The sequence below is a fragment of the Panthera uncia genome (genome assembly GCF_023721935.1).
Source record: "Panthera uncia isolate 11264 chromosome A3 unlocalized genomic scaffold, Puncia_PCG_1.0 HiC_scaffold_11, whole genome shotgun sequence".
Taxonomy (NCBI): domain Eukaryota; kingdom Metazoa; phylum Chordata; class Mammalia; order Carnivora; family Felidae; genus Panthera; species Panthera uncia.
In genome coordinates, this window is record NW_026057578.1 from 29,133,665 (window position 1) to 29,159,043 (window position 25,379).

Below are 25,379 nucleotides of genomic sequence, written 5' to 3' on the forward strand. Positions count from 1 at the left end.
TCCCCCCCCCCCCCCCCCCCCCCAGGTCTCCACCAGCTCCTGGCTGGGTTTGAGGACAAGTCAGCCTATGCGCTCTGCACGTTTGCACTCAGCACCGGGGACCCCAGCGAGCCAGTGCGCCTGTTCAGGGGCCGGACCTCGGTGCGTACGAATAATAGTTCCCCCATGTGCCGCCAGAGGGTGCTGTGGCTTGAGCCAATGGCCCAGGGTCTAATGCAGGAGGGTGGTGGGAAGGGCCCTCCTGGCCAGTTAGTTCCCAGAGCTTTGCCCAGGCATGCCCCTGGGCATGACAACCTGAAGTGCTGTCAATCCCCAAATCTATTTGACCTCTGAGGCTGTTGTTTCTGGGATACACACAGTGGCTCATGGCTGTTGAGGCCTGGTATACCTAGAGCCCTGCACTGTGTGCCCTTCTAGGAAGCAGATATGGAACTGAAGGTGACAACACCCAGAGCTACATGGACAACCCCAGTTGCTTCCAGCTCAAGTCTTTTTATCCAACTGCTGAGGCTATAGCTTCCCTTGAGCATCTCACAGCCTTTCCAACTTTTCATGTTCCTGTGGAATCTTCTTCCCCTAGCTCATTCCTTCCTTGGCTGCCCTTGAACACACCCATGCCTGCCTAGCACACCCTTGGGTTCAGAAACACACCCCTGTGCTTCTCACAGGGTCCAGACCACCTTCTGGGCTGGCCTGCTCCCCCGACAGTGCGGCTGTTCATCCTTGTGTCGGGAGGATACATTCTGGCACATCACTCCTCTGCCAGTCCCTTCTTCTCATGATAAGATCCAGAGTCTCCTGTGGCCCACAGAGCCATACCCCAGAGGCTCCTCTGGGGGTTGCCCACAGACATCTCATCATGCCCTGCTGGTTACATTTTTTTTTTTTTTTTTTTAATTTTAGAGAGAGTGTGTGCAGGGGAGAAGGGGCAGAGGGAGAGAGAGAATGTGTGCCCTGTTGTACAACAGATCTCTAGAACTTTTTCATCCTGCAAAATTGAAACTATACCCTTGAGCAAAAACTCCCCCTTTCCCCTCCCCACTGAACCCTGGCAACTGGTATTCCACTTTTGTTTCTAAGAGTTTGGCAACTTCAGGCCCCTCCTATAAGTGGAATCCTACGTACAGTATTTGTCTTTTTTGTGGCTGGCTTATTTCTTAGTATAATGTCCGTCATGGATCATTTGTGTTGTAGCATGTGACAGAATTCCTCCTTTTTATTGAGGCTGAATAATATCCATTGTATGTATATTCACATTTGTTTTGTCCATTTATCCATCGATGGGCGTTTCAATTGCCTCCACATTCGGCTATTGTGAATAATGCTGCTATGAACATGGGTGTGCAGATACCTCTTGAGATCTTGTGCTCAGTTCTCTTGGCCGAACAGAGCCAGGATTGCTGGATCATAATTGCTGGGAAAAATTAGTCGTAGTTGTCTGCTACTTTCACAGAAATGTTCTCTAGAAAATCAGAAGTATGAATGACTGCAGGCCCTGCTCATGGGGCTTGCTCCCTGGGGTCCCCGTTCCCTATTTCCTGTTGTCTCCGCAGCTCTGGCTGCTTCACGCACTTTGTTGCTGGCCAGCCTCTGCTTTCGCTGAGGTGGCTTTGTTTCTTCTGGTTTTGTTCTCACTCGAGCTTTCTAAACCCAGTAACGTTGTCTTCTCTGCAACGCCCGTGCCAAGCCCTTCCCCATCTTGGGTCCTGACACCGGCTGTGTCTACCACCTGGAGTGTTCTTGCCCAGCACTTGTATGTGGCTAAAGTGTCTCCTCATGGAGTTCCTCATCTAGGTTACTGCATGCTGTTGTTCTTGAGCCCAGCTTCCTGTCTGTTCCCTCAAAGGCACTTTGCATTTGGTAATCGTTAATCTGTTGACTGGTGGAAAGCCTGTTTTGCGTAAGAGACCCATTCTATGAGGGTAAGGCTGGGCCTGCTATTACCCCAGTGCTGAGAACACTACCTGCCCCACCATTCGTGGTGTGGGTGAGGTTCAGAGTGGTCAGCTGTGGGCCTTGGTCACATAGCTCCCCACTAGCGGTAGCAGAATTTGCCTTTGGTCTGAACAGTTTGGCAGTTATGGCTACTGGCTCATCCTCATCCTCTACCGCTTCCCTTGTATTTATTTTTTTTTAAGTTTATTTACTTTGAGAGAGAGAGAGAAAGACCAAGAGAGCAAGTAGAGGAGGAGGAGAGGGAGAGGGAGAGGGAGGATCTGAAGCTGTAAGCACAGAGCCTTATGCAAGGCTCAAACTCCTGAACTGTGAAATCACAACTCCAGCAGAAACCTAGATGGATGCTTCACTGACTGAGCCATGCAGGCACCGCTTCCCTTGTATTTTTAAGATTACTATTATTGTTATTATTTTTAAGTTTTTAAATTTATTTTGAGAGAGACAGAGCACGAGCAGGGAAGGGGCAGAAAGAGAGGGAGAGAATCTCCAACAGGCTTCACGCTTTCAGTGTAGAGCCCGGTGCGGGGCTCGAGCTCACAAACCGTGAGATTGTGATCTGAGCCGAAATCAAGAATCCGAAATCAAGAGCTTAACTGACTGAGCCGAAATCAAGAATCCGAAATCAAGAGCTTAACTGACTGAGCCACCAGGAGCCCCTTATTATTTTTTAACTTTTACGGCAACATGACAGCTCATGATGCTGAGTTAAATTGTTGTTTGTTAACATTTTTCTGTTGGAATTTGCCTATTACAGCCAGTATTTACTGAACTCATTTGTGTATTGGACACTGTGCTAAGTGATTTCTGTTTCTTCATTTAATTATTAGGGCCTCCTTTGTATTTTGAGAAATGCAGCAATTTATTTCACTTAGCATAATAAAAATGAGCGCCTGGGTGGCTCAGTTGGTCAAGCATCCAATTCCTGATTTCAGCTCAGGTCATGATTTCACTATTGTGAGATCGAGCCCCACGTCAAGGGACAGTGCAGAGCCTGCTTGGGATTCTCTCTCTCCCTCTCTCTACCTCTCTCTATCACTAAAAATAAAACATTTGTTTAAAAAAATTGAGTAGCAGGCCGAGGGCTTCTTTGCATAGTTTGGCACCTTATAACTTCTATTAAGAGAAAATGTTTTCTGTCAGTTTTTCCAAGTTGACTTTCTTCTTTATTGAGGTCACAGTTTGTGAAAGCTAGGGAGGGCAGGTGGCCCCAGGGGTATCAGTGTATCTGTGGGCTCAAGTTTGTCATTCTTCCGTGTGTGTGTGTGTGTGTGTGTGTGTGTGTGTGAGAGAGAGAGAGAGAGCGAGAGAGAGAGAGAAGGGAGAGCTGCCCCACTGCATATTATTTGTGTATTCAGCAAACATTTGCAGGTACCATGGACCCCTTGAAACCATATCTTTTGAGTAAATGGGGCTTAACCAAACTGAACTCACACTGGCTACTACCCTTCTCCTAGTGCATCTCCTCTATGGCCAGTGACATACCTGTCCCTCCCTTTTGTCTGGCAGGGCCGGATTGTGGTGCCCCGAGGCTGCCGGGACTTCGGCTGGGATCCTTGTTTTCAGCCTGATGGATACGAGCAGACGTAAGGAGCTCCATTTTCTCCCAGGGATGTGGGGTCAGGATAGCCACAGTCTGGGTTGGGTCAGCGCCCCGCCTCAGTGCAGGCACGCGGGCACGGGCGGGGCCAGGCCACGGGCTGCCGTTCCAGCTGAAGGCAGCTCCGCTGGGGTGGACTCAAGGAATCCGAGTGGGCCAGTCTCCAGCGTAGGGGCAGCCGGGCGGAGCTGGGAGTCCTGGGCGCCCGGGCTCCAGCTCGCCATGGAGCAGCTGCAGGACTGCAGTGCTTTCCCCTTTCCGCCCTGACAGTTCTGTGGGATGATTCGACTTCCCTATCTGGTTTGGAAAAGCGTTAATATTTACAGCCTCTGGTGGGCACCGCATGAAACCCCCACGGTGCCAAGCGTTCTCAGTGTGTCACGGGAACCCACCCCCTTTATTTACACTGGACATGTTGGCCATTATTGGAATCAAGTGTTCCAGGCTAGAGGGGCCCTTAGGGAGTGTGGCCTGGGGCCTCACAATAGCCAAACAGGGCTGAGGACAACATGAAGCCCCACCGTCCAAGAATGCAAGAGACAGAAATGCTCTATGTCCGCTCTGTTCAATCCAACACGTGGTTAGGGTGACTGAGGTACTGAAATTATTTTTACTCCATTGTGGTAGATTTCAATTCAAATGGCCGCTTGTGGCTAGTGGCCACATAGCGGACAGCATGACTCTGAAGTACCCAAGAGGGGTGTGGGATTCTCACCTCACTAGAGTCCTGATGTGGAGGAGTGGCCACTGGCCGGCTGTCCCGTGCCACCCCCGCAGTACATGAGAGGAGACTGTCGTATTTGCTCTGTCAGGCCCCACTGCTTCCTGTCAACAGATGACAAAGCTGATCAAATATGCAGCTTATCCCCCAGTCCCTGGCTTCCCTTAATGACTTTTGGACAGTAGAGCAAATCTGACATCTTTCCGCACTCATTAATATGGGTTTCCAGCTACAGGGGAATTTAAAAATCTCTCCAGTTTTTTAAAAAATTAACCCTGGCTGTCAGGAGCTGGTGGCCCCGCCACCCTTTCCTAGTGACTCCTTGAGCTTGAGGTTCCGGGGCAGGTGAGGAATGAACACCCCCTGAATCCAGCCTCCTCTGAACTGCTGCTGTTGCCCCTTAGGTACGCAGAGATGCCCAAAGCTGAGAAGAACACCATCTCCCATCGCTTCCGGGCCCTGCTTGAGCTGCAGAAATACTTTGGCAGCCTGAGTCCTCCGGTAGCCGGTGACAGTCGCCCTGGCGGGGGATCTGGGGAAGGCTAGCCCGAACCTCCCCCATCAGGCACCCCTCCAAGTACTTCCTTCAGGGTTCCCACTTGCTAGGGGTGTTGAGACCACCTCACCAGCCCTGCTTGGAGGAGCAGCTGGCTCTGCTTGGAGAAACTTTGGGCAGGGACACCATTTTCTTGCCCTTGGGGATTCAGTGGTCCCTCCTGCAGCCCCTGGCTTAGGATCCTAAAAGGACCTTGGATGTTATCCTGGCCACATCAGGATGGAGGTTTCGGGAAGAACCACACAAATAGCCCTAGATGTGTAAAAAATGCAACAAGTAAGTGTACTGGAAGACACTTGTCTCGAAAATAAACGATACGTCCATTTTGAAACCTGCCCTGGGCAGTTGTCTGTCTCCCGAGTCCCTTTTGGCAGGAGCAGGAAACCTCTCAGGTTGGGGGTGATGGTGGGACAAGGGCGGCAGCTGAGGGTGTTGGAGTAGTGCATCTTTCCTTTCGTTCTTGAAGTCTCTGATCACAAGCTGATCTTTTCTTGGCCAGATCCACACCGCCCACCCACCCATTGTGGGATGCCACCACCCAGCTGGCCTCCATGGTGTTTGCTGGGTTGGGGGCAGGCAGTGCAGAATGTTGAGTGCTTTTGCAGTATTTCACTATGGCATTAGAGCAGCCAAAGTGTTGGTTTATGATTATAATGCCAAGTTCATTTGTATGGCAGGGGAGCAGGGTGGAATCTTGACCCCAGTGGGATGACATGACATGGTTCAGCCTGGGGCCTCCAAGCTTTTCGGGAAGCTTGTCTCAGCTGCCCCAGGTCCTCGCTGTGACCCAATGAAGCCATTTTCTGGACGGGACTTTAAGGGGCCTGGGGTGGCTCCCTTTCCTTCCCTGCAGGTTTCTCTGATAAGGAGGAGGTGCCCACCCTGAGGATATTCAGAAAAGCCTGTTGTGTGCAATGGGGGAGGGGAGAACATAATGCTGGGAGTCCCTCCCGGGCTTATTTCTTTGCTCACAGGCAGCTCTGGAGAATGTCACTTCCAGTCACTGTTCCTCAGTCCTGGCAGCATGGCCCAGGGCCTGAGTTTAACTGTTGTTTCCTCCCTGAAACTGCATCATTGTGTGTGGGTGAGGACAGAACAGCATTCCTTTGCTTCCCACTTGCCTGTGAGGCTCAGCTGGGTTATCTCCAGGAAGTGCCAGGGCCAGACCCAGCCTTCTCTAGTTGTCTCCTTGGTAGTGAGTGACGTCTGACTGGGCTCAGGCATGGGGTGCTGGGGACCTGTCTGCTCCTGGCCTGGTGATTCTGGATAAGGCCCTACCTGCAGGGGACACCTAGGCCCCTGGGGAGGGGGCCCCAAAGGATCATGAGCCACATGGATGGAGTGGGGACCTGGGGCTTAGGGCAGGGCAGCCCTCTGTGCTTGCTACTCAACTCTTAAAGTGATGTCCTGGGTCCACAGGACACTGTCCCCCTTTGTTAACCTTGAGCTACCCATCGCCGCACACAGCGCCGTGAGTGTTCGGACCCACGCCACCTGCCCAGGAGCAGTCGCGCAGTTGGAAGATGGGTCTTGATTGTGCCCGGTCCCCATTCCTCCAGTCAGCGCGCCAGGGGATACACCTCTCCCGCTCTGCCGTCCAGCCAGCCAGGGCAGGGTCATTGTTGCCAGTTACAAGTGGAAGATACCATCTCACCGTCGGGTTGCATTTCTCAGGTACCCAAGGGCATTGTCGCCGCCTGTTACCGTTTGGGTGCCCCCCACCGCAGGTTTGCCTCTTTTCTATTGGGGGTTGGGAGTCGTGGTCTTTTTTTGTTGGTTGGCAGAAATTCTTAGCATATCTAGTTATTATTTAGAGGTAGCAGATGTCTCCCTTGGTCTGTGGTGTATTTGTCAAGCCAAAGTCCTGTAAGGTGTGTGATGGGGTCCGTGAGCCAGTTGCTCTACCACTGCCGGTGCCCCCGATATGGCCAGAGTCTCAGATCTGTGTTCCCTGCTGCCGCCATGGACTCTGGCCAACCACCAAATGACCAAGCCAGAAACACGGCACCTTCTCCCCTCCGGCAAACCAATCCCTGCATCCTGCCATTTGGATTCTTCCCACTTCAGTTCATCCCCACTCTCAGGGCCCTGGTGCAAAGTGCAGCCCCCGCCCCCCCCCCCCCCCCCCCGTACCCCTACCCCCCGACGTATAAAATCTGTACCCACTCAGCAGAGGGGACACGTTGCAACTGCAGCTCTGACCTACGTGCGCCTGTTTTTCAATCTGTTGGGCTGCTCTGCAGCTGCCTCTGGGAACCCAGGCTCACGGCCATCAGCCCTGCTCTCTCCTCCACCAGCCATGGCCCTTCACTGGCCCCGAGGGCCCTCCTCAGGGCTCTCGCACATGCTGTTCCCAGAATACTTCCCCTGCAGTTTCCTGGCAACACAGCAGCACCGAGGCCTGGACCTTCCGCATTTCCCTGTTGGACCAGCATCCACTGTGCGGGGTCGGAGGGGACAGTCCACAGATGGCGCTCCACAAACACCGGTCCTTTTCATTCCACCTCCCCTTCACATTCTTTTATTCTCAGGTGGCCTTCTGAGGCCGGGGCAGGGTGGGACAACAGAGATGGAAGCGTAGAAACGGGAGCTTTATTCTCTAATGTGCACACAGCAAATTCCTTATACAATCAAGGAAATGGTTTCTCTTTCAGACATCTGACTCTTTTATCAAAAGAAAATCCGGCTTTAGTTCCACTCTGGGCAGAAGTTGTCCTGAGCAGTGTTACTGACCCAAGCGAAAGGCTAATGGGGACAGGGATGGGCACACGCCACAGAACCGCCCCCCCCCCCCACCACCTTGATGCCCAGATGTCCTAGGCCTGTTGGGACAGCTGGGAGGGAGTGCAGCACAGAGGAACACCCCAAAAGACACCCGTACCTCTCCCCACATGGCTACAGTCAGCCTGGGAAGAGCCAGAGGGACAGGTGAATGGGACACGGCCAGGGCCTCAGTGTTCAGCATCCATGACGTCCAGGTACTTGGCTTCAATGATTCGGGGCAGCAGGTTGTAGCTGCGGGGACAGCGAACAGACCGCAAGATGAGCACTGGGTCAGAGAGGAGAAGGCGGAGGCTACTCCCCGCAACCCCCCACGGGGCCAGGCTGGGCCCCTCTGGCCCACCGCCCACCCTAACCCATTGTCTCCCACCCAGCGGTGTCTCTGCTGCCTCTGCCCGCCGTCCCGTACCGGATGGGGATCATGACGATCATGATGAGGGGGAAGATCATCTTCATGTAGGGCAGGTTGCTCATGCCAAAGGCACAGAGCAGCAGCAGCTGCACGACCTGCAGGCCCGTGAAGTAGTGGATCTTCCGCTGGGGCACCCTCCGGATGTAGTGGGTGGGCGGGTACGAGGTCTGCGGGGCGGCAGGGGCCGGGTGTGGGCAGGTCTGGAACTGGACCTCCCTCCCCCACCCCTCATTCTCCAGGCCGGACACTCACCTGGTCCTTGAGCAGCAGGGCCACGCGCTCAAAGAGCTGGTTACCGTCAATGGAGGTGAGCGCGATGTAGAGGAAGAGGCCGTAGAGCACCGGCTTGGGGATCCACTGCAGGGGGAAGGGCAGCAGCAGGAGGGAGAAGCCCACCAGGATGCTGGCACCCAGCGTAGTCAGCCGTGTCTCCTTCACATTCACGATCCTGTGCGGTCCCAGAGCGCCAGATCACCTCCGGCCCTGGTGTGCGGGGCATGCCGCCCCCCCAACCCCCGCCTCAGGTCACACGTGGGGCCCTGGGCTCTTTCACTTCTGGGGCCCTAGTCTCCTGAGCCGTATCCCTTCCTAGGTCACAGGTGGCCCAGGGTTACCCCCACCTCAGGGTCCACATGACTTGCCTCCGGCCTCCAGGGACCACTCTCACACTCACGTCTCGTAAATGTGCCCGTTCTCCACACGCTCCTCCACCATGGCCAATGCCCGCACGTGCAGTGGGGAGTGGGGGTAGGCGGCATGGATCCAGGGCAGCCCAAACAGAGACAGCCCACTGTTGATGATGGCGATGAGCAGGAGGTCCCAGTGGTAGGCGGTGCCCTTCACCAGCCTGCAGCAGACAGGGGCACGTGTGGCGGGACACCCGTGGCCCCTCGGAGGGCCGGGCACGCACTCGCCCCTCCCCACCCAGCCCCGCAAACCTGTTCTCTGGGGCATTAGCCAAGGCAGCCACCAGGTTCTGCTCAATGAAGAAGAGCAAGGAGAGCAGGAAGCCCAGGCCCATGGCACTGGTGACGGCGCCCAGGGACAGGGAGTGCATCTCGGCTACCTCAAACAGGCTCTTGCTGGGGTTGTAGCGGAACTGGCTCACTGCAGCAGGGTACATACAGGCCCCTGCTCAAGCCTGCAGCCCCGAGGAGCAAGCCCACCCCACCGCGGCCCCTGCCTGAGCCCAACTCACTTTTAATTTCCCGGAAGCCGTAGGAGCAGATGAGGGAGAAGGTGAGCACCGAGATGGGCAAGGCACAGTCTGACAGGATCTCCCTCATGTAGGGGTGCAGGTAGGGGCTGGGGACGCAGGTGGGTGTATGAGCACAGCCTGGGGCCGGTGCCTCCTTCCCCTCACCCCGAGGCCCCCCTCACCTCTTCTTGAACTGGTAGAGGGTGTAGCTCAGCCACAGCGTGCCCAGCATGATCAGGAGGCTCAGTACAGCAGTCTCCCGGCCCGGGTGCTCAGTACCAGGGCCGCTTACGGAGGTGAACTCCAGGGGGCTCGCCAGGAGGCTGGTGTTGAGGGCGGTGTGGAGGCTGGTGTTGAGGCTGGTGTTGAGGCTGGTGCCGAGGTCCAGCAGGCTCACCATAGAAGTGCTGTCTTCATGGTGGTTCCCAAAGTTGTCATAGTAGTACTTCTGGAAGACTGTGGACACAGGCCAGCAGGCCTCAGCCATCGGGGCTCTGGGAGACTGAGGCCCAGCTTCCTCCTGGATGTGGGGCGGAGGGGGCCCTGAGGGGAGAAAAGACTTCTGGGGGCAGGGGGGAAGGGAGGGGACTGCCTTTCTCAGTCAGCCAGGACCCCCTTGACCTGCCTGTCCACCCCCCACCCCCATCTCTGACAGTGGCTCACGCATGGCCCGGCACCTCTGATCCTGCCTGAGGCAGCCCGGTCACCCTCCATTACATGGGGCGGCTGCTCTCTGCTAGTCACAGGTCCCCAGAGCACCCTGGACTGTGGCAGTAGCCTCAGCTTGCAGGCTGCTTGGCTGTCCTGGTCACAGCCCACAGTCCCCCTGCTCAACTGAGCTCCCCCTGCAGCAGGTAGCCACCAGCTAGACACTCACTTTTAACCATGCCCTTGACAGCATCCAGCATGAACGTGATGGAAATGAACAGGGCAATGATCTCTTCTGTTGACCTGCCAGGGGGTGATAATGCCTCAGCAAATGGGGGTGAGTTGTCAGGAGGCCACAGGGTAGGCTTCCCTGAGCCTCTGCACAGCTCCCCCATCCTCCTGCCATGGAGACCAGGGTCGCATGCTTCTCTCCTGGGGCAGTGATATGGTGGGGGCACCCCATCCACTGCAGAGCTACAGGACCTCAGAGGCCAGCATGGAGGCTGACCAAGCTCCCCGGCCTTGGTCGCCCTTCTGCTTGAGGTTCCCAGCAGCCCTGTCACCTCTTGAAGAGACTCATGAGCAGGCTGAGGTTGAAGAGGGAATAAAGCGCGAGAAAGAAACTGTTCCACAGGCCCGTCCACGCGTAGAAGGTGTTGAAGTCCAGATCGTAGTCGTCACAGATGCCAGAAATTACTGCAGGCAGCAGGGCAGGGGTGGGAGGTCAGGGCCAGGCTGGGGCCAGGGACCGTGGGAACCACCTTCCCACCGGAAGGGCCACTGTACCTTGGATGTAGAGGGCCAGGGGCGCAGTGGTCAGCAGTACCACCAGCGGCTGCCCAGAGAAGAGTGCGTACAAGAGGCCTCCAATGCTCTGCCCTGCTATGGTTTTCTGCACATCTGAGAAGTGGGGGAAGGGGAGGTCAGGCAGATGCCGCAGTGCTCGGCCCCCTGCCACACCCTCACCGGCCTCCAGCCCCTCACCGATGGCCCCGTTCGTGTTCTCATCGTTGAGGGACCCAAAAGCGATGGTAGGCAGGAGGCAGGCAAAGTAGAGGAACAGGGTGGTGGTGATGTATTTGCCCACAGCCTTATTTTTGCCGATAATGCCTGGGAACGGGACAGGACAGAAAGTGTGTTGGGGATGCAAGACAGGCACATGTATCGTCCTGGGACCTAAGCCGTAGGCTGAGCTCTCGGGGGGACGACAGGGCCACCTACCGTCAGTGAAGTCCAGTGGGTACACAGGGAATCTGCGGGCAATGTCCTCCCGGATGCCCTTCCCCATAGGGAGAAAGTCCTTTTGCTTCGGGGGCTGGGCAAGAGGACAGATGTCTGTCAGCCCTGAGGCCCATGGCCCATGCCACAGGCCACTCGCCCATGCCCTCCTCTCCCCTGTACCTGTGGGGATTTGTGTATGCTGATGGAGTTCATGTAACCCTTTGTCCCGATGGATGAACGCTGCCTCTCCATGGTGAGCAGCTGTCTCTGATGCACCAGAGCCTCCTTGAATTCTTCCTCCGTGCGGGTGTTCAGGAGCTTCTGGCGGAAGGTGATGTCCAAGAACATGGTGGCGAATGTGCGCCCCACCTCAGCTGCAGTCTTGGTGCTTTTCTGGGGGCAGAGGACAGGAGAATCACATCTGCAGCTCGAGAGCGGGGGGCACCCTGCCCTGCCCATCACGGACAGCCCGAAGCATGTGGCAAGTGCTCCCCACTGTGAGCTGGCAGCAAGTTTTGTCCCCCAAAGGTCAAGTGTTAGTGGACTCTACCATGATTCCCACCAGGTCAGCAGATCACTAGAACCACAGGCAGTCTCAGAACTTCCTTTAAAAACTCATGAGTGGGGCGCCTGGGTGGCTCGTTCGGTTAAGCGTCCGACTTCGGCTCAGGGCATGATCTCGCAGTTTGTGAGTTCGAGCCCCGCGTCGGGCTCTGTGCTGACAGCTCAGAGCCTGGAGCCTGCTTCGGACTCTGTGTCTCCCTCTCTCTCTCTACCTCTCCCCTGCTCATGCTCTGTCTCTCAAAAATAAATAAACATTAAAAAAAAAATTAAAAACAAACACCTCATGAGTTCTCATAAACTGAGGCAGTGGTATTGTCCCAAGGAACACAAATCTGTATAATCGTGGATGATGAAATCACAGCGATGGAGAAGAACGTTCACCCAGCTCCGTCTCACTAGTGGTATTCGTACAGCCCGTAGGTATCTATGTACATACGTATGTATGTAGGTTCGATGCCCAGCGCAGAGCCCAATGTGTGGCTTGAACTCCCAACCTTGAGATCGACACCTGAGCTGACATCAAGAGTTGGACACTTAACCAACTGAGCCACCCAGGTGCCTCTGGTTTATTTGATTTTCAGAGGGGCTCCAGGCCTGTCAAGCCTTCCCCTTTCCTGACTAAAGTCAACTTTGTCCATGAACTTAGGGCCCAGCCTCTACCATGGCAACCTGTCCCCTGAGAGCAGTATCTGCCCCTTCATGCTGCCCCAAAGCAGTAGTCCCAGGGCCGGCCAGCCCACACTCTGCTCCCGTTAGCTTTAGAACACTCTCGTTCTCCCGAGGAGGAGCCAGGCGTCAGGCTGGTTGGCCTGTCACGAGGCACCAGTCTAGCCACTCAGCCCTGGGGATACTGTCTCTTCCACTGCTCTGGCCACCTGGCCAGCTGTTGCCCTCTCTGACCCATGAGCTGCCCACTTCCCTAAATTCTCTTTCCCTCTCACCAGCAGAGTAGCATTCGGAGAGGCTCACAGTACGTCTGTGAAATTGCTGGGGGGCACCCACTTTTCCTACAGAAAGCCTACGGAGGAGGGCCATGCCAAGCTTGAGTCTGTACCAGAGGCAAGGGCAGAATCATCAAGAAGCTAGTGGAAGTTGAAGCATGAAGGCCCTTCTCAGTCCTGGGCAGCAGCCTTAGCCGTTTTCTATTTATGATTTGGAAATCTTTTTCCTTGAGGGACTCCTGGGTGGCTCAGTTAAGTGTCTGACTCTTGATTTCGGCTCGGGTCATGATGTTGAGATTACTGAAATCGAGCCCCACGTTGGGCTCCATGCCGACAGCGTAGAGCCTGCTTGGGATTCTCTCTCTCTTCGCCCCTCCCCTGTGCATGCTCACTCGCTCTCTCTCTCAAAATAAATAAACATTAAAAAAAATCATTTTCCTTGAAAAAAGACTCCTCGAACTATATCAGCCTCAGCTCCCACAAAAGCAAGGTGCCCCTGACCAGGGGGGTGTATGGCCCAGGCAGAAGCAGGGATCCTTGGCCAGCAAATCACAAAAGCGACCAGCTGAAAGAAGGACTGGGGTGGGGGGAGGCCAATGACAAGCTCCCGTATTTGAGGGATACGAATTTTAACAAGTATCTCTTTTCAGTCAAGAAGGAAATACAACTTCCTGGGCAACGTCTGGGGGAAATTAGGGCTTGACGAGGACCTAGCAAGGACGCTTCAGAGAAACTCAGTAGGGCGGATGTGATGGACAGTGTGAGCATGAGCCCCGGACTGTGGGGTTCTCCGGCACATGGAAGAGATGCCTCCAAGAAGAGGGCCAGGTAACCTGGAGCCTTCCTTCCCAGGAGCCACCGCGAGACCCCCTACTCACCATCTTGGGCGGGGCCAGCACCAGGATGACGAATCGCACCTCACACGAGTTCTCCCCCCAGTTCTGTGGGCGAACCAGCCGGCTGATGCACACGTGCCGCTTCTGCAGGGCCTTGGAGGTACAGCTGCCGGGGTGGGGAGGGCACGCAGCACACAGTTAGTTGCCACCTTGGGAGCCGGGCTCCCGGAACCCCTAACTCTGACCCCCCCAGTGACCTCTCTTAGGGAGAGAAAGAGACCAAACGGGACAGAGTGCCCACACCCTCTGCCCTCAGAGCTGGGGGGTCAGGCTGAGCCGTGGGGAGGCCGGCTGTGGTGTCCTGGCAACTCACATGATGCAGATCCAGGACTGCTGGTATTGCACCCCTGTGGCCGTGGCAGTGACCCCTTGGATGGTGTCTGACAGCAGGTGGGCTGAGGCCGGAGTGAAAGGGGTAAGAGGGTCTGCCAGCCTGCCTCCCTGACCGCCCCTGCCCAGTTGGGCAGCTGGGCCTCACCTTTACCCTCCATGGGAGCCCCGGCATCCGTGAAGAGCATGGCCATGAACAGGCGCAAATTGCAGTCGGGCTCGGTGTTGTGGGGGTCGTGGGCTAAGCGGGACAGCATGGCCCGCAGCACATCATCCAGCGAGGTAGCCGTCTCGTTCAGGATGATGCTGGCCCGTGCCAGGAAGCCGTCAAGGTCCCGGTGTGCACGTACCTCTTCCTCAAAGTTCTTTAACTTCAGGTACTGTGGGGACCCCCACGCACAGAACCACGGAGGCCCGTGAGTGCGCGCCCCCTGGGCCCTCTCCTCTGTGCTGGTCCCCTGGCTGCCCCTGCCCACCGAGACCAACACCCTTTCCAAGAGGGACAGCCCGGTACGGCGGGCCCCCGCAGCCAGGCCGAGGGCCGGTGTGAGACCCCTGTTGAGTGTGACGGGGAGCAGCCACCTCCCCCCACCCTCCCCCCCCCTTCGATCAGTGGCCCAGGACCAAGTGTCCCCTGTCCTGCAGACGGGCCACTCACCTTGCGGGAGGTGTGTAGGAGCCCGCAGCCGCCCGGCGACTCACTCTCGGCTAGAGGAAAGCGGGAGGGCTCAGGGGGCCGCCCCGCTTCCTCGGGACTCTTGGCGGAGCGCGGCCGTGTCTGCCCGGTCCCCGGTGCCCTGCCCTCCCCCAGCCTGGCCCTGCTACGACCCCCATACCAGCCTGGGCGGGCTGCACCTCCAGGTTGACGTTGACAAAAAAACGGATGCTCTCGCCAGACACAATGGAGGAGGTGACCGTGTCGAAGGCCTCATCACCCAGGTTCTCCTCACGGGTTTCCGAGGCATCGTCCATGTCACACTTGAGGTAGCCTAGAGGCCCAACCACCACCGAGAGAGACCCCCCCAGAGAGGACCCGGCCGTCAGTGCTACACACGCCAGAGGGAGGGACTCCGGGCCCGAGGAGCAGGGGCCCCTAGGCTGTCCCACTTGGTGCACTCTCCGTGAACGCTGAGGGAGGCCTCCTGTAGGCCCGGGAGGCAGACTATCTAGTCCCCGCCCAGCCCCAATCAAAGTATGGCAGCCAGCTGGCGGCCCGACCCAACTGCTTTCTCCAACATTCTTCAGCTGCGGGGAACCAGGGCCCTGCACTGCTCTGACCCACGTGTATCCTTCAGCTAGAGAAAAGTATGGTCATTTCGCAAACTCTGGGCCAGGCACCTGGTGCAATGATGCAGGCAAGACTGGCCCCTGCCCTCTTAGAACCCCCAGATTACAGGACCTAGACCTGTCTGGCTCTCTAGGTGGGACCCAAGGGAAGCCGGAACTGCTGCGGCAGCCAGCCCCCTCCTCACCTTACTGGCACAGGGTTTTAGGGCGCTTCTTTCGGGGAGGGTATGTGGGTCGAAGCATCAAGGCTGAGAGACCCGGTCCAGACACCAGACAAGGCCCAGGAAGCAGGGGAGCCAGAGATACAGTCAGGGACTGACAGAGAAGGGGACCCCCCCCCCCCAGGAGAGACCCAATGGAGGGCAACAGGGGTGTCGTGGCACCTTGGGACTCCCAGTGCAGAGCCTGGTCTTAGTGCCTACAACTGCTCACAGCCCACACCCGCTTCCGGGTGACACGCGAGTGTTCCACTCTTGCTCCTCAAGACCTCTGGGATGACAGTTGGGGCCAGCTCTGCTACCCCTGCCCTGACCCCTGGTCCCTCAGGCCCGGTCCTACCCCCCACTTCTGATCTCACTCCTGAGGCCAGTTGGCCAACGCCCCAGGCATGCCGGGGCCTGTCCTACGAGCAGAGGGCTCCCCTCCCCAGAGGGCCTTCTTCAAGGCTCAGAGGAAGCCTCCCCTTTTGGCAAGTCCTCCTAGGTCCCTGCCGGCACCCCTTCCTGACTGCCCTGTTCCCCTGTGGTTCACCACGTGCGAGTGCTCCAGAAAAGGGGCTCTTGTAGCCCAGACCCCACCAATGCCTGACAAACACCTGTGCTGGGACGGGGAAGGGTCAGCAGCACGCCTACACCTGCCAGGCAGTGACTCACCCTGACTCACTTCCACTCTAGCCCGTCGGTTTCCTCTGCACATCCCAGGCCCCGTTCCCCCCAGTGTCCTGTGCTCAGCCTGGGCCCTTTTGGGCAGGAGGTGCTAGGCCTTCCCTAGGAGGGCCCCCTAGCTCTAGGTCTACACTGTACTCAGAGCCCAGAGTCAAAAAATGTCCTTCCCTCCTTTGTTATGGAGTTCACGTCCATGAAAAACTCCTTCCTCCCCAGTCCCGGGCCTGTTTTGCTTAGACTATCTGGCTCCCCAGCCCCAACCTGCCCTAATCTCCCTTCTGTCACCCCCATCAGCACCCATTATTTCTGGGCACTGCACCATCATGCTGTCCCCTTCTCCCCTACTCTGGGTTCTACCTAGGACCTGCCCAGCTGATACTACCCAGTCCCTGAGACACTCCTAGGAGGCCATGTCCCCACCTATAAGCTGAACCACACACCTAACCTGCCTACCAACAGCCTGGCACATGCAATCACCATGCCCTGGGGACCCTGGGTAAGAGCATATCATCGCTCCACCCTATCCAAGCACTGTCCCACTGAACAACCCTCTGATGGCCAGGCCAGCCCCCCAGGTCTGGGCACAGGAGAGCCCAGAGACGTGGGGAGCGGGAGAGCTGGTCTGAAGGAAGCAGCAAAGTTGAAGCCCAGAAAGGTTAGGTTACATTTCGTTAGAGGGACAATGGCAGCCCTTGCCTCACAGGGCTGGGCGGGGACTGAGGGATGTGGGCAGATACAACATGGCCTAACCAGAGCATTCCAACAGTGAACCAAGGGCGCTCATCTACATAGCCCAAGAGGGGGAACCGCCTGCCTTCCCAGATCCACGAGACCACCAGAGAGCCTGTCAGCGTCCGAGGCAGTGTTAGCTGCCCCCTCCACCTTACCACGATCTCCCGGAGGAGAGGATCTAAAAGCATCCAGCACCAACAGAGGGCCACAGATGGGTGATCAATGCCATGGGTGCCCCAGTGGAGGAACTAGGTCTCTTGTGACTTTTGACCAAGGAGCTCTCTTAGACACCCCCCCCCCCCCCCCCCCCCCCCCCAGATGTACTCACCTACTACATCCTCAACGAATCCATTCTGGGACATTTCGGAAGAGGACTCTGCAAGGGAAACCCAAGAGTTGTTACCAGCTACACGAACGAGCCCTGGACAGTGTCCCGTGTCCAACTGCTCCCCACCCCACACCAACTCTGCTGACTCCTTACCCCTTCCCAGGTACCCAACCCAAGCCAACCTGGGGACAAAAAGTGTAGGGGGTAGTACTAGGCAGGAGCCCCTTAAGAGGAAGCCAAGCCTGTTTGTTATTCTTCAGCCAATCTGCTAGGGTCTGCCCAGGTGGGAAAGGGGAAATGTTCTTAGCATGTTTCCTCTAGGAGTTTAACAGTACCCTCGCAGGATTCGCTGCTTTTGCTACTCAGCACAGGCCGCCGAGACTGTTGGGAGGGGGCCCGTCCCTCCACCCTCCTTGTAGCAGCCGGCCTCCCTGGCCTCCCGCTCGCGCTGTTTCGCGGCCAAGCCCAGCACCTGGGCGGGGGCCTTCCTGGCGGCACATCGCGGCGCCTCCTACTCTTTCTTCGCACCCAGGGGCCATCAACACCTATCACACGTGCAGTCGCCCCCAACCGCACACGCCTGGGGTCACCGGGGGGCGACATGGCAACGGCCTCCTCCCCTCTGTGCCCCCCCACGTCCCGGCCCTCCTGGGAGGCGGAGCCGTTGGTCCTCCAAGGAGAAGGCGCGGGGCGGGGGGTTGCGCGGGGGAAGGGGGCTCTGTGCGCGCTCACCGCACAGGGCCCCGGATGGTCCCGGCTGTTTGTGCCGCTCTGTGCGAGGAAGGAAGCGACAGGAGGGGCCGCGTGCATGAGAGGAAAGCGCTTCCAGACTCGGAGACCCTGGGGGCCGGGGGGGCGGGGGCAGGATGCGGACGGACGCGCGGGACGGGAGCGGGGTCTGCATCCAGAAGGGAGGGGCGGGGGCAGTAAAGCTAGCATCCGAGGCCGCAGGGATGGCCAGAGGACTAGGGTGACGAGGGTTTGGAAGGGTGGGGGTGGTGCACACCTTACTCCCATATCGGGAGCCCCAAGTTCAGGTAAATAGTCCTACAAGCCCCAGGCTGGCCCTCAGGTATCAGAGCCGCGACGTAAAGAGTGCTGCGGTCTCACAGGGGACAGTCGGAGGCCCCGGGATCCCCCAGAATGGGCAGGCTTCTCCGCAGCGCCGGGAGCGAGAAGGTGTCCCTGGCAGAACGTAACCAGAGGTGGCAGCGTGCCCGCTGGGAAGAGGCCGGCGCTCGGGGTGCTAGGGACTCCACAGTTCCGTCCCAACTGCTTCCACGCCCCCACCCCTCCACTGGTTCAAAGACTAAGAATTTCAAGCCTGCAATAGAGCATTAAATCAAGCGCGCAGTGTCCACGAGGCCCCCTGGGCCTCCCTCCACCACCCGCGTAATCCCCCGGGCTCGGGCTCGGGCTCGGGCTCCCACTCCCCCTCGGGCCGAACTCACACCTGACCCCCCAGGGCTGGGAAGCCTCCACGACCCCCTCGCCCACCGTGGCCCGGGGCCTGTGCAAGCCGGCGGCATCCGCGTTCTCCCCGGTGCTCCGACGGCTCCGCATCCCTTCCTAGCAGCCCTTCGCGGCGGAGACCCAACGGCCCTCCCGCCGCGCCCCTGCCGCGCCCGCCGGCTCCGCCGGCTCAGGCACCCACCGCATGGCTGGAGATGGAACAGGCGCCGGGTGGCCGCGGCCATGGCCCGGCGGTAGGCCGCCGGACGGCTGCACACACGCGCGCACGCCCGGACTCCTCACCCGGGATCTCCGGGACCCCGAATTTGGCATTTCGGGCGGTCCAGCGGCGGGAGCCGGCGACACACCCCCGCGCCGCGTCTGGGTCCTAATGCCGCTCCACGCCCCGCCCTGGTGCCGCCCTGGGCGGGGTCCCGTCCGCCCGCCCCGCGCCCTCACCCGCGCTCCTGCCAGTCCCCAGCAGGCTGTTCCCGGGAGCCCGGGGCAACTCAGCCAGAACGTGTAGATCTGGCTTCTTCGAGCCCGTGTGCCCTCCCAGGCGTTGCCGGATTAGGAGCTGGGCGGGGCTGGGAAGTTTCTGGGAAGAAGCTCGACGGGCCCAGGGACCCACGGTGTTGTGCCTCTGTGGCGGGTCGTGGGAGGGCTTCTCCACTGTCGGCTTTATGCACGCTGCCGGCCCCCGCCCCACCCTCGGCAGGGGGCCTCGTCGGGGCCCAGCCCGCCAGCTGCCCCGCCCCCTCCATTCATCCCGGTCGCTCGAGCGGTAAACCCTCCTTCTCCTCCTCCAGGAAGCGCACCCTGACTAACTAGAAGGGCCGGCGCGCGTTCCCTGGGCTACGCCCTAGTCCGCAAGGGCCAGCGGCGCTCCGGGTTCGGCGGCGTCGGATTTACTTTCTGCGCGCCTCGCGGTTCCTCTTCTGGCCTCGTCGCATCCCCAGCAGTCTCTTGGGTCAAGGTCTTGACTCGTGGCTTCTATTCTTCCATTATTCGAGGTGGCCCTGCCGTCCGGTTTTCCTTCCCGAACAGGAGGGAGCCCGACCTGGGGACGTACATCCGCCAGCGCCTGGTCTTCTGAGAGTCGAGTGTGTGTGAGTGTGTGTGTGTGTGTGTGCGCGCGCGGGTGCGTTTGTGTAGGGAGGCGGTGTTGCGCACAGGCAGGCCCGTGTGCGCTGCCACAGGTTAGGCAAATCCAGCCCATACGATGAATCCCTGGCTTGATCCTCGGTGGCTTCTCAGCAAACGATTCTACAGCCCTTGCACCCCACTTTGACTCAGGAACTCTCCCCACCACAGTGTTTACCCCTTCTCTTCACACTCCGGCTGCCAACCCGAGGACTAGCAGCGACGACACCCCCCCCCCGCCCCGCCCCAACCCCCGCCCAGCCTCCTGCTGGAAATGAGTCCTCAGCCACGGTCCCCCAGGCATGGAAGAGAGGGGGCCGGGCAAGCAGAGTGTGAGCCCACCTCTGCGGAGGGGTTGCTCTGAAGCCCCCAAGGGCTCCTGGTGCATTGGGGGAGCCCATGTCACAGACCGGGTAAGCCGGGCGGCCGGTTTCCCCTCCCAACAAGACAGTGTGCATTGGGAAGGAAGCCATGGGGGCATTCCTCTGCACATGAATGGCCCCGGAGTCTGGAGGGCTCTGAGCACCCTGCTCCTTACTACCAGAGGAGACGCTGAAATCTACCAGACTCAGGACTGGCTGGGGGCTGGCTGCATGTTTTCTGTGGGGCTGAGCAGGGCCTGGGAGGATAGACACAGGGTATTCCTGGGGAACCCCTGCACTCCACCCATGGGATCTTCTTTAGCTAGACCCTCAGCCTATTTTACCGACTTCCAGAGTCCTACAGGTGGAGAATGGAGGTTGAGGAGGAGCTGAAGGACAGATAGGCTGACTGCCCAGAGAATAAGGCTGGATGGGGTGGGTGGGTGCCAGGGTTGGACCCCTGAAAAGCCACCCATTTTGGCCCCTGTCTGGGAATGCTTAGGCTTCTGCATCTGTCTCCCTGTGTCAGCAACAGCTCCCAAACACCCAGACCTTCCAACCCACCTTCCAGGAAGCCACCCTGGATTGGAGGGGCAACCTCCTCCTGGATCTGGGACCTCACCACTTGGCTCACTGAGGAAGCAGGAGCCCACAGCCAAGGCCTCCCTCAGGGGTGGATGGACCTGACTCTCAGAGAAACTGCCACTGAGCCCTTCCTTGCTTCCTGCCCTCTGCCCCTGCAGGTTCTGTTCTTCTGGTTGCTCTGGAGAGAGGCCCCAGACCCCCCAGGCCACCCACCCCATACCCCAGCATGAGAAGCTGTTTACTTTAACCCCCCCCCCCCCCCCCCCCCCATCACCTGCCCTCTGTGCATCAGAGGCTGAGGGCAAACACAGGTGCCGCAGGTCTCCCAGCCTGTGCCCCGTCGGGTCCTTACACAGGCAGGCAGTTAGGGATCCAAACATGGGCATACACATTTCCTCTGATTCTCTCCCTTGGGGTCTCAGACTTTACTGGGCTATGGATGTGAACACTGGGTTCCACAAGGCACTTAATGGCTTTCCAAAGGCTTTCAACTCCGTTTCCCCCATAAGCCTATAAGGCCTAAAGATTTTAGAATCTGGAGAAGTAACTCTATAGTATCTCATTTAAAAACACAAAATAGGGGTGCCTGTTTGTCTCAGTCGGTGGAGCACACAACTCTTGATCTTGAGGTTTTGAGTTTGAGTCCTAAGTTGGGTGGACAGATTACTTAAACATAAAATCTTTAAAAAATAAAAACACAAAATAGAAACAAAGCCACTCCCTTGAACTCCCTCCTCCAGGTACCATCCAATCTCCAGAGGGATCTCTGCTGCTCTGTCTTCACACCCTCTCCCTACTTCTCTTCAACCCCGTGATACATCTGTCTTCTGTCCTCACCCCTGCACTCAAACCGCCTCAGCTCCCCTGCCTGTCCCCCGCCCCCAGCAGTGCCCAGCATCATCCATCCCTCCTTTTTCCTCCTCCTCCTCCTCCTCTGACCCAGTTCTCAGCGTGGGCCTGCCTGGATCTTGGGATCTCTCCCTGGGGCTCTCTACCAGCCACAGATTTCATGACTCCTGTCATTGTGTTCCTGACTTCAACAGGTCACAACTTACCTACCCCTTCCCCCCAACCTGGATGGCTGATAGGCAATTCTGAGGAAATCCAGGCTAAACAGAACTTCCAAGTCCACCATCCACCTGGCTGCTCTGGACCTGAGAGTCGCCCCAGTGCATCCACACCCAATCCATGCGCAAATTTTGATAGGTTTACCTTCAGAACGGAGCACAGTTCTGCCCACTTTTACCTCCAGCCTGGTCCATCCTCTAGCCTTCTGACTTGCCCCCACCCCCATCCATTCTCCACCAACAGTGGCTCCTCGTGGTTTTTCGAAAAACAAAGGAATAAATAAATACGGCAATCTCCTGCTGTGGCCTAGGGAAGTAGGGGTGTGGGGTAGAGGGTGCTATACAACCTGGCCCCTATTCCCCACCTCATCCTGTGCCTCCTGCTCCCGGGGGAGTGCTGCTCCAGCCACAGTGGCTGCCAGCTGTTCCTCCAATACCAGCCTCCACCCGAGGCCCTGATAGTCTGGGTGCCAGGAAGGTGTGTCTGCTGCCTTGAACTGCTCATTCCATCCTTCAGCTCTCAGGGCGCCCTTCCCTGCTCACACGGCCTCTAGCAGTTCCCGTCTTTTCCTCACAGACCCCCATGCCCCCTAACTGCAGCATGGCCTTAGCTCCCTAAGAGCAAGTCTGTGTGTCCTTCACCAGCACAGCACCCAGTGTAGTAGTGTTCAATAAAGCTGACATGACTGATGTCTCCACATATAGTTTCCAGAGGCTTACAAGCCGGGGAAGCCCTCCGTCCTCCACTCCCACTCTGGTTTTCCAGCTGCACCTAATGGGGACCCAGCCGGATACCCCTGATTTCCCCAGACTCCCTCTCGCCCCAAACTCCTCAGTCGGCACCGGCACCGAGTCCTTTAATTTCAGCTTCTGGTCTGCCCTGTCCCATCCCTCTGCCTTCCCCTTCCTTGGACTCCTGGCAAGTGTGGCTTCGCACACCTTGCAGTTGTCAGGCTTCCCTCGAGACACCTGGGGTTTTACAAGCCTTTTGGGGCTCCTGCTGCTTTGACCAGCCTTCCCAGCCCCTCACAGCCCTTCTCTGGTTACAGCTGTACAGTCCCTCATGGTCCTGGGAGGGGAGATGCTGTTCCCACATTATCCCTCTGGTGATGCTGGTGGCCTGGGGGAGGGAACATGGCCTCCACTGACCCTCCTCTTCTGGTGTCCAAGCCCCACAGGTGGGTGTGAGGAAGAGCTTTTGGTGCCCAACGAACACAGCATTGAGCCCTCTCCCAGTTCTATTTATCCGTGCTGAAAGATCTAGGCTCCTCTGAGGGGAGGCAGGAGGGGAAGAAGCCCTGTGGAGGGCCAACAAGGACCTGCTCCCCTTAGGGGAACATTTCTTTGTGCCCTCCTCCCCTCCCGTCAACTCACAGTCAGAATCTAGAGATTGAAATGGAGTTTTTTTTAGCTAGAAAATTCCATGAAGGTTTGGTTATCAAATCATCTTTCCTCTTCCTGTTGTCCTTATTTTACTATTATTTGTACATTCATCCAGGCATGAAACTTCTGAGTAAATATGTAAAGTTTCTTAAAAATCTGAAGCCCATGTGAGGAAAAAAAATTAAACTTCTTTAAGGGTATGGTAAAAGCAGGAGTAATTGTAGGATAAAATGGATACTCACATTTTACTTGATTAGCATTTAAAAAAAACAGATTTATAGTCATTTATTAGTGTGACATAAAATTTATTGACACTGATTTTTTTTCTTTCTTTCTTTCTTTCTTTTTTTTTAACCAAAGCCTGGAAAGAGCAGGAATAATTTGTGGATGAATTTATTTTTCTCCAAATTTTTGGATAATGAAACAACAAAGTTTTTGGAATTGTTTCACATTAGGTTTTTTTCCACTTTGGTTTTTTTCCACTTCTACCTGGAGGTCACCCCTTTGCTCTTGTCTAATTAGTCATTTTGCCTTGTCAATTGTTCCTTCAAAATCATTCTCCAGTTAGTCCTCTTCTCATCTCCAGCAATATGGAGCAGCTGTCCACCCCCACACTACAGTCTACACCATCTCTCTTATTTAGGGGGGAAAAAGATTCTCAAAACAGGCTCCCACAGAATACTGGTGTCCCTGAGTCCCAGAATACCGGCACGCTGAGGCACTAGAGAGCCAAAAAATGGTGGCCTTTTCTCTCAGTCTGCAGGGCAAAATGGTCCTACTGCATAGGATGTTTTCAATTAAAAACATGTTTTTCCCTTGGTTAAAAGTCACTATCACCACAACAGAACAACTTTGTGCTTGCTAGCTCTTGTAACAGAAAAGATTATCATAAAGCAAAATTTAAAAAATCAACTATATATCTGATTTTAACAGAAAAGCTCAGAAACGGCCTAGACCATGGTGGTCTAAGGGAGCAAGTCCTATTCTGGGGGACTGAGATCCCCAGTGGGCCTGATATGGGGGGGGGCTTTGGAAGTGCACAGTGACCCTTGGCCAAGCCGGTCAGAATATTCCTGATCGTTGTGACTGGTTCAGGGATGGGAATGTGACCCTAGACTTTGGTGCTGCTTCTGGAGAAGGAGGCTGGGTCTTCCCTTTGGGGTGCTGGGGCTGCTGGTGGCGTAAAGGAAGCTTACCAGCAGGGGAGAGGAAGGCCACCAATTGCGGAGAGAGGGCTCTGATGACATCTGAGTGCCTAGGTCCAACCTGAAGCTGGTACCACCCTAGACTCTTCTTACAGCAACCAAGCCATTCCCTTTCCATCACGGGCTACAAGCGGGGCATATAGTCAGGTTTCCCTGGGGCATCACTTTCCTAGATTGTATGATAGAAATGAATACCTGATTATTTCTCCGTGCTTCTGAGAGAGCTCTGTGATGTTCAGCAGCCCTATCTGAAACCCTCTACTCCAAGTCCCTTTCCCACCTATGGGCCAGAATTCTCTAATTCTGAGGCTTCTGCTCTGTCAAGCCTGCTCTCAGCTTTCGGTAGACCGACTGCCCTACTGTGCACTCCAGGTGGGGACAGGCCCCCTTCCTGGCCCTAGGTTTCCTGGCCTCTAAGACCTTCTGGCTCTCAAAGATCATCCCACCCAGAAGCCCTTTGATATATCTGGTCTCCCCCATCTCCCTGACAACTGTGGAGGGTAATCTCCAAATCCTGATGGTTTCCTGGGAATTGAAAGCACAGGAGATCCGTCACGTGGCCCTGCAGGAGGGGGTGGCATGAGACTCTGGGGGGAGGGGTTGTGAGGAAGGTGATACTGCTGCCCCCTCATCCCCAATTCTTTGGGCCCCTCACATGCAGTTTTTCTTTGGTTTGTACCTAATTGAGCACACAGAACCTCCAAACCCAAGACCATCTTCCCCACCATCTGAGGGGGTCAGCTCTCCATCTTCCCAGCAGAGCACTTCCCTTGTCCGGAGGCTCCTTCCTTGAGAGGGGGACAGAAGGCAGGGTCTCCATGGAAGCATGGCACCTCAGCAACGAGCTCCTGCCCTGAAATGACAGCAGCCCTACGCCAGCCAGGCCCGCCCCCAGCCCAAAACCCTGCCACACGTGGAAAGGGGCACTGGTGACCGTTCCACCAGAGATGTGAGCCTTTGGGTGGCTTCTCCCTTGGAGCATGCGGCTCCCAGGCCCGCTCTGTGGGGCAGTGCCGGAGAGGCATCTCGGATGGACTGGGAGCCAGGGCAGGGGCTCTGCTCCTTGGGTGTGTCTGGGTGGTTCCCGTTTGTAAAGTAGGACCGAGGGCCACTCATGGAGTTTTGGTCAT

At 56.9% G+C, this 25,379-nt stretch overlaps 2 protein-coding genes across 5 annotated transcripts in view; one reads left to right on the plus strand and one right to left on the minus strand.

Annotated features, from left to right (window-relative positions):
* Positions 1 to 5,165, plus strand: part of ITPA (inosine triphosphatase) — a 10,454-nt gene extending 5,289 nt beyond the window's left edge. Inside the window, exons 6-8 of the mRNA XM_049650070.1 lie at positions 26 to 141; positions 3,463 to 3,539; positions 4,679 to 5,165. Coding sequence (XP_049506027.1) covers positions 26 to 141; positions 3,463 to 3,539; positions 4,679 to 4,820 — 335 coding nt within the window. The 3' untranslated portion in view covers positions 4,821 to 5,165. The remainder of the gene's footprint in view (positions 1 to 25; positions 142 to 3,462; positions 3,540 to 4,678) is intronic.
* A 2,237-nt stretch (positions 5,166 to 7,402) lies between these two features.
* Positions 7,403 to 17,753, minus strand: SLC4A11 (solute carrier family 4 member 11). 4 transcript variants are annotated; one of them, XM_049650042.1, is made up of 20 exons: positions 17,388 to 17,753; positions 17,053 to 17,100; positions 14,658 to 14,810; positions 14,480 to 14,529; positions 13,970 to 14,201; positions 13,805 to 13,886; positions 13,474 to 13,597; positions 11,271 to 11,483; positions 11,091 to 11,184; positions 10,854 to 10,979; positions 10,656 to 10,769; positions 10,433 to 10,565; positions 10,099 to 10,172; positions 9,404 to 9,677; positions 9,222 to 9,328; positions 8,962 to 9,130; positions 8,697 to 8,870; positions 8,276 to 8,471; positions 8,021 to 8,190; positions 7,403 to 7,845 (listed from the first exon to the last, which is right to left on the minus strand). In XM_049650042.1, exons 1-20 carry the CDS (start codon positions 17,653 to 17,655, stop codon positions 7,782 to 7,784), a joined length of 2,865 nt encoding a protein of 954 aa, XP_049505999.1. In that variant the 5' UTR covers positions 17,656 to 17,753; the 3' UTR covers positions 7,403 to 7,781. The 4 variants fall into 4 exon arrangements, with proteins under 4 accessions (XP_049505999.1, XP_049506001.1, XP_049506000.1 ...); XM_049650044.1 differs by having other exon boundaries at positions 17,525 to 17,612; XM_049650043.1 differs by lacking the exon at positions 14,658 to 14,810.
* Positions 17,754 to 25,379: the final 7,626 nt, after the last annotated feature.

Bases quoted from the DNA above. Each gene is read 5' to 3' on its own strand.
- SLC4A11 (XM_049650042.1), bottom strand. From the start codon at position 17,655: ATGTCGCCCCCCGGTGACCCCAGGCGTGTGCGGTTGGGGGCGACTGCA. The intron at 14,530-14,657 runs GTATGGGGGTCG...GCTTTCCTCTAG, and splicing joins GGTGCAGCCCGCCCAGGCTG to CCGAGAGTGAGTCGCCGGGC. The intron at 14,202-14,479 runs GTGAGTGGCCCG...GGGTCCCCACAG, and splicing joins TCCTACACACCTCCCGCAAG to TACCTGAAGTTAAAGAACTT.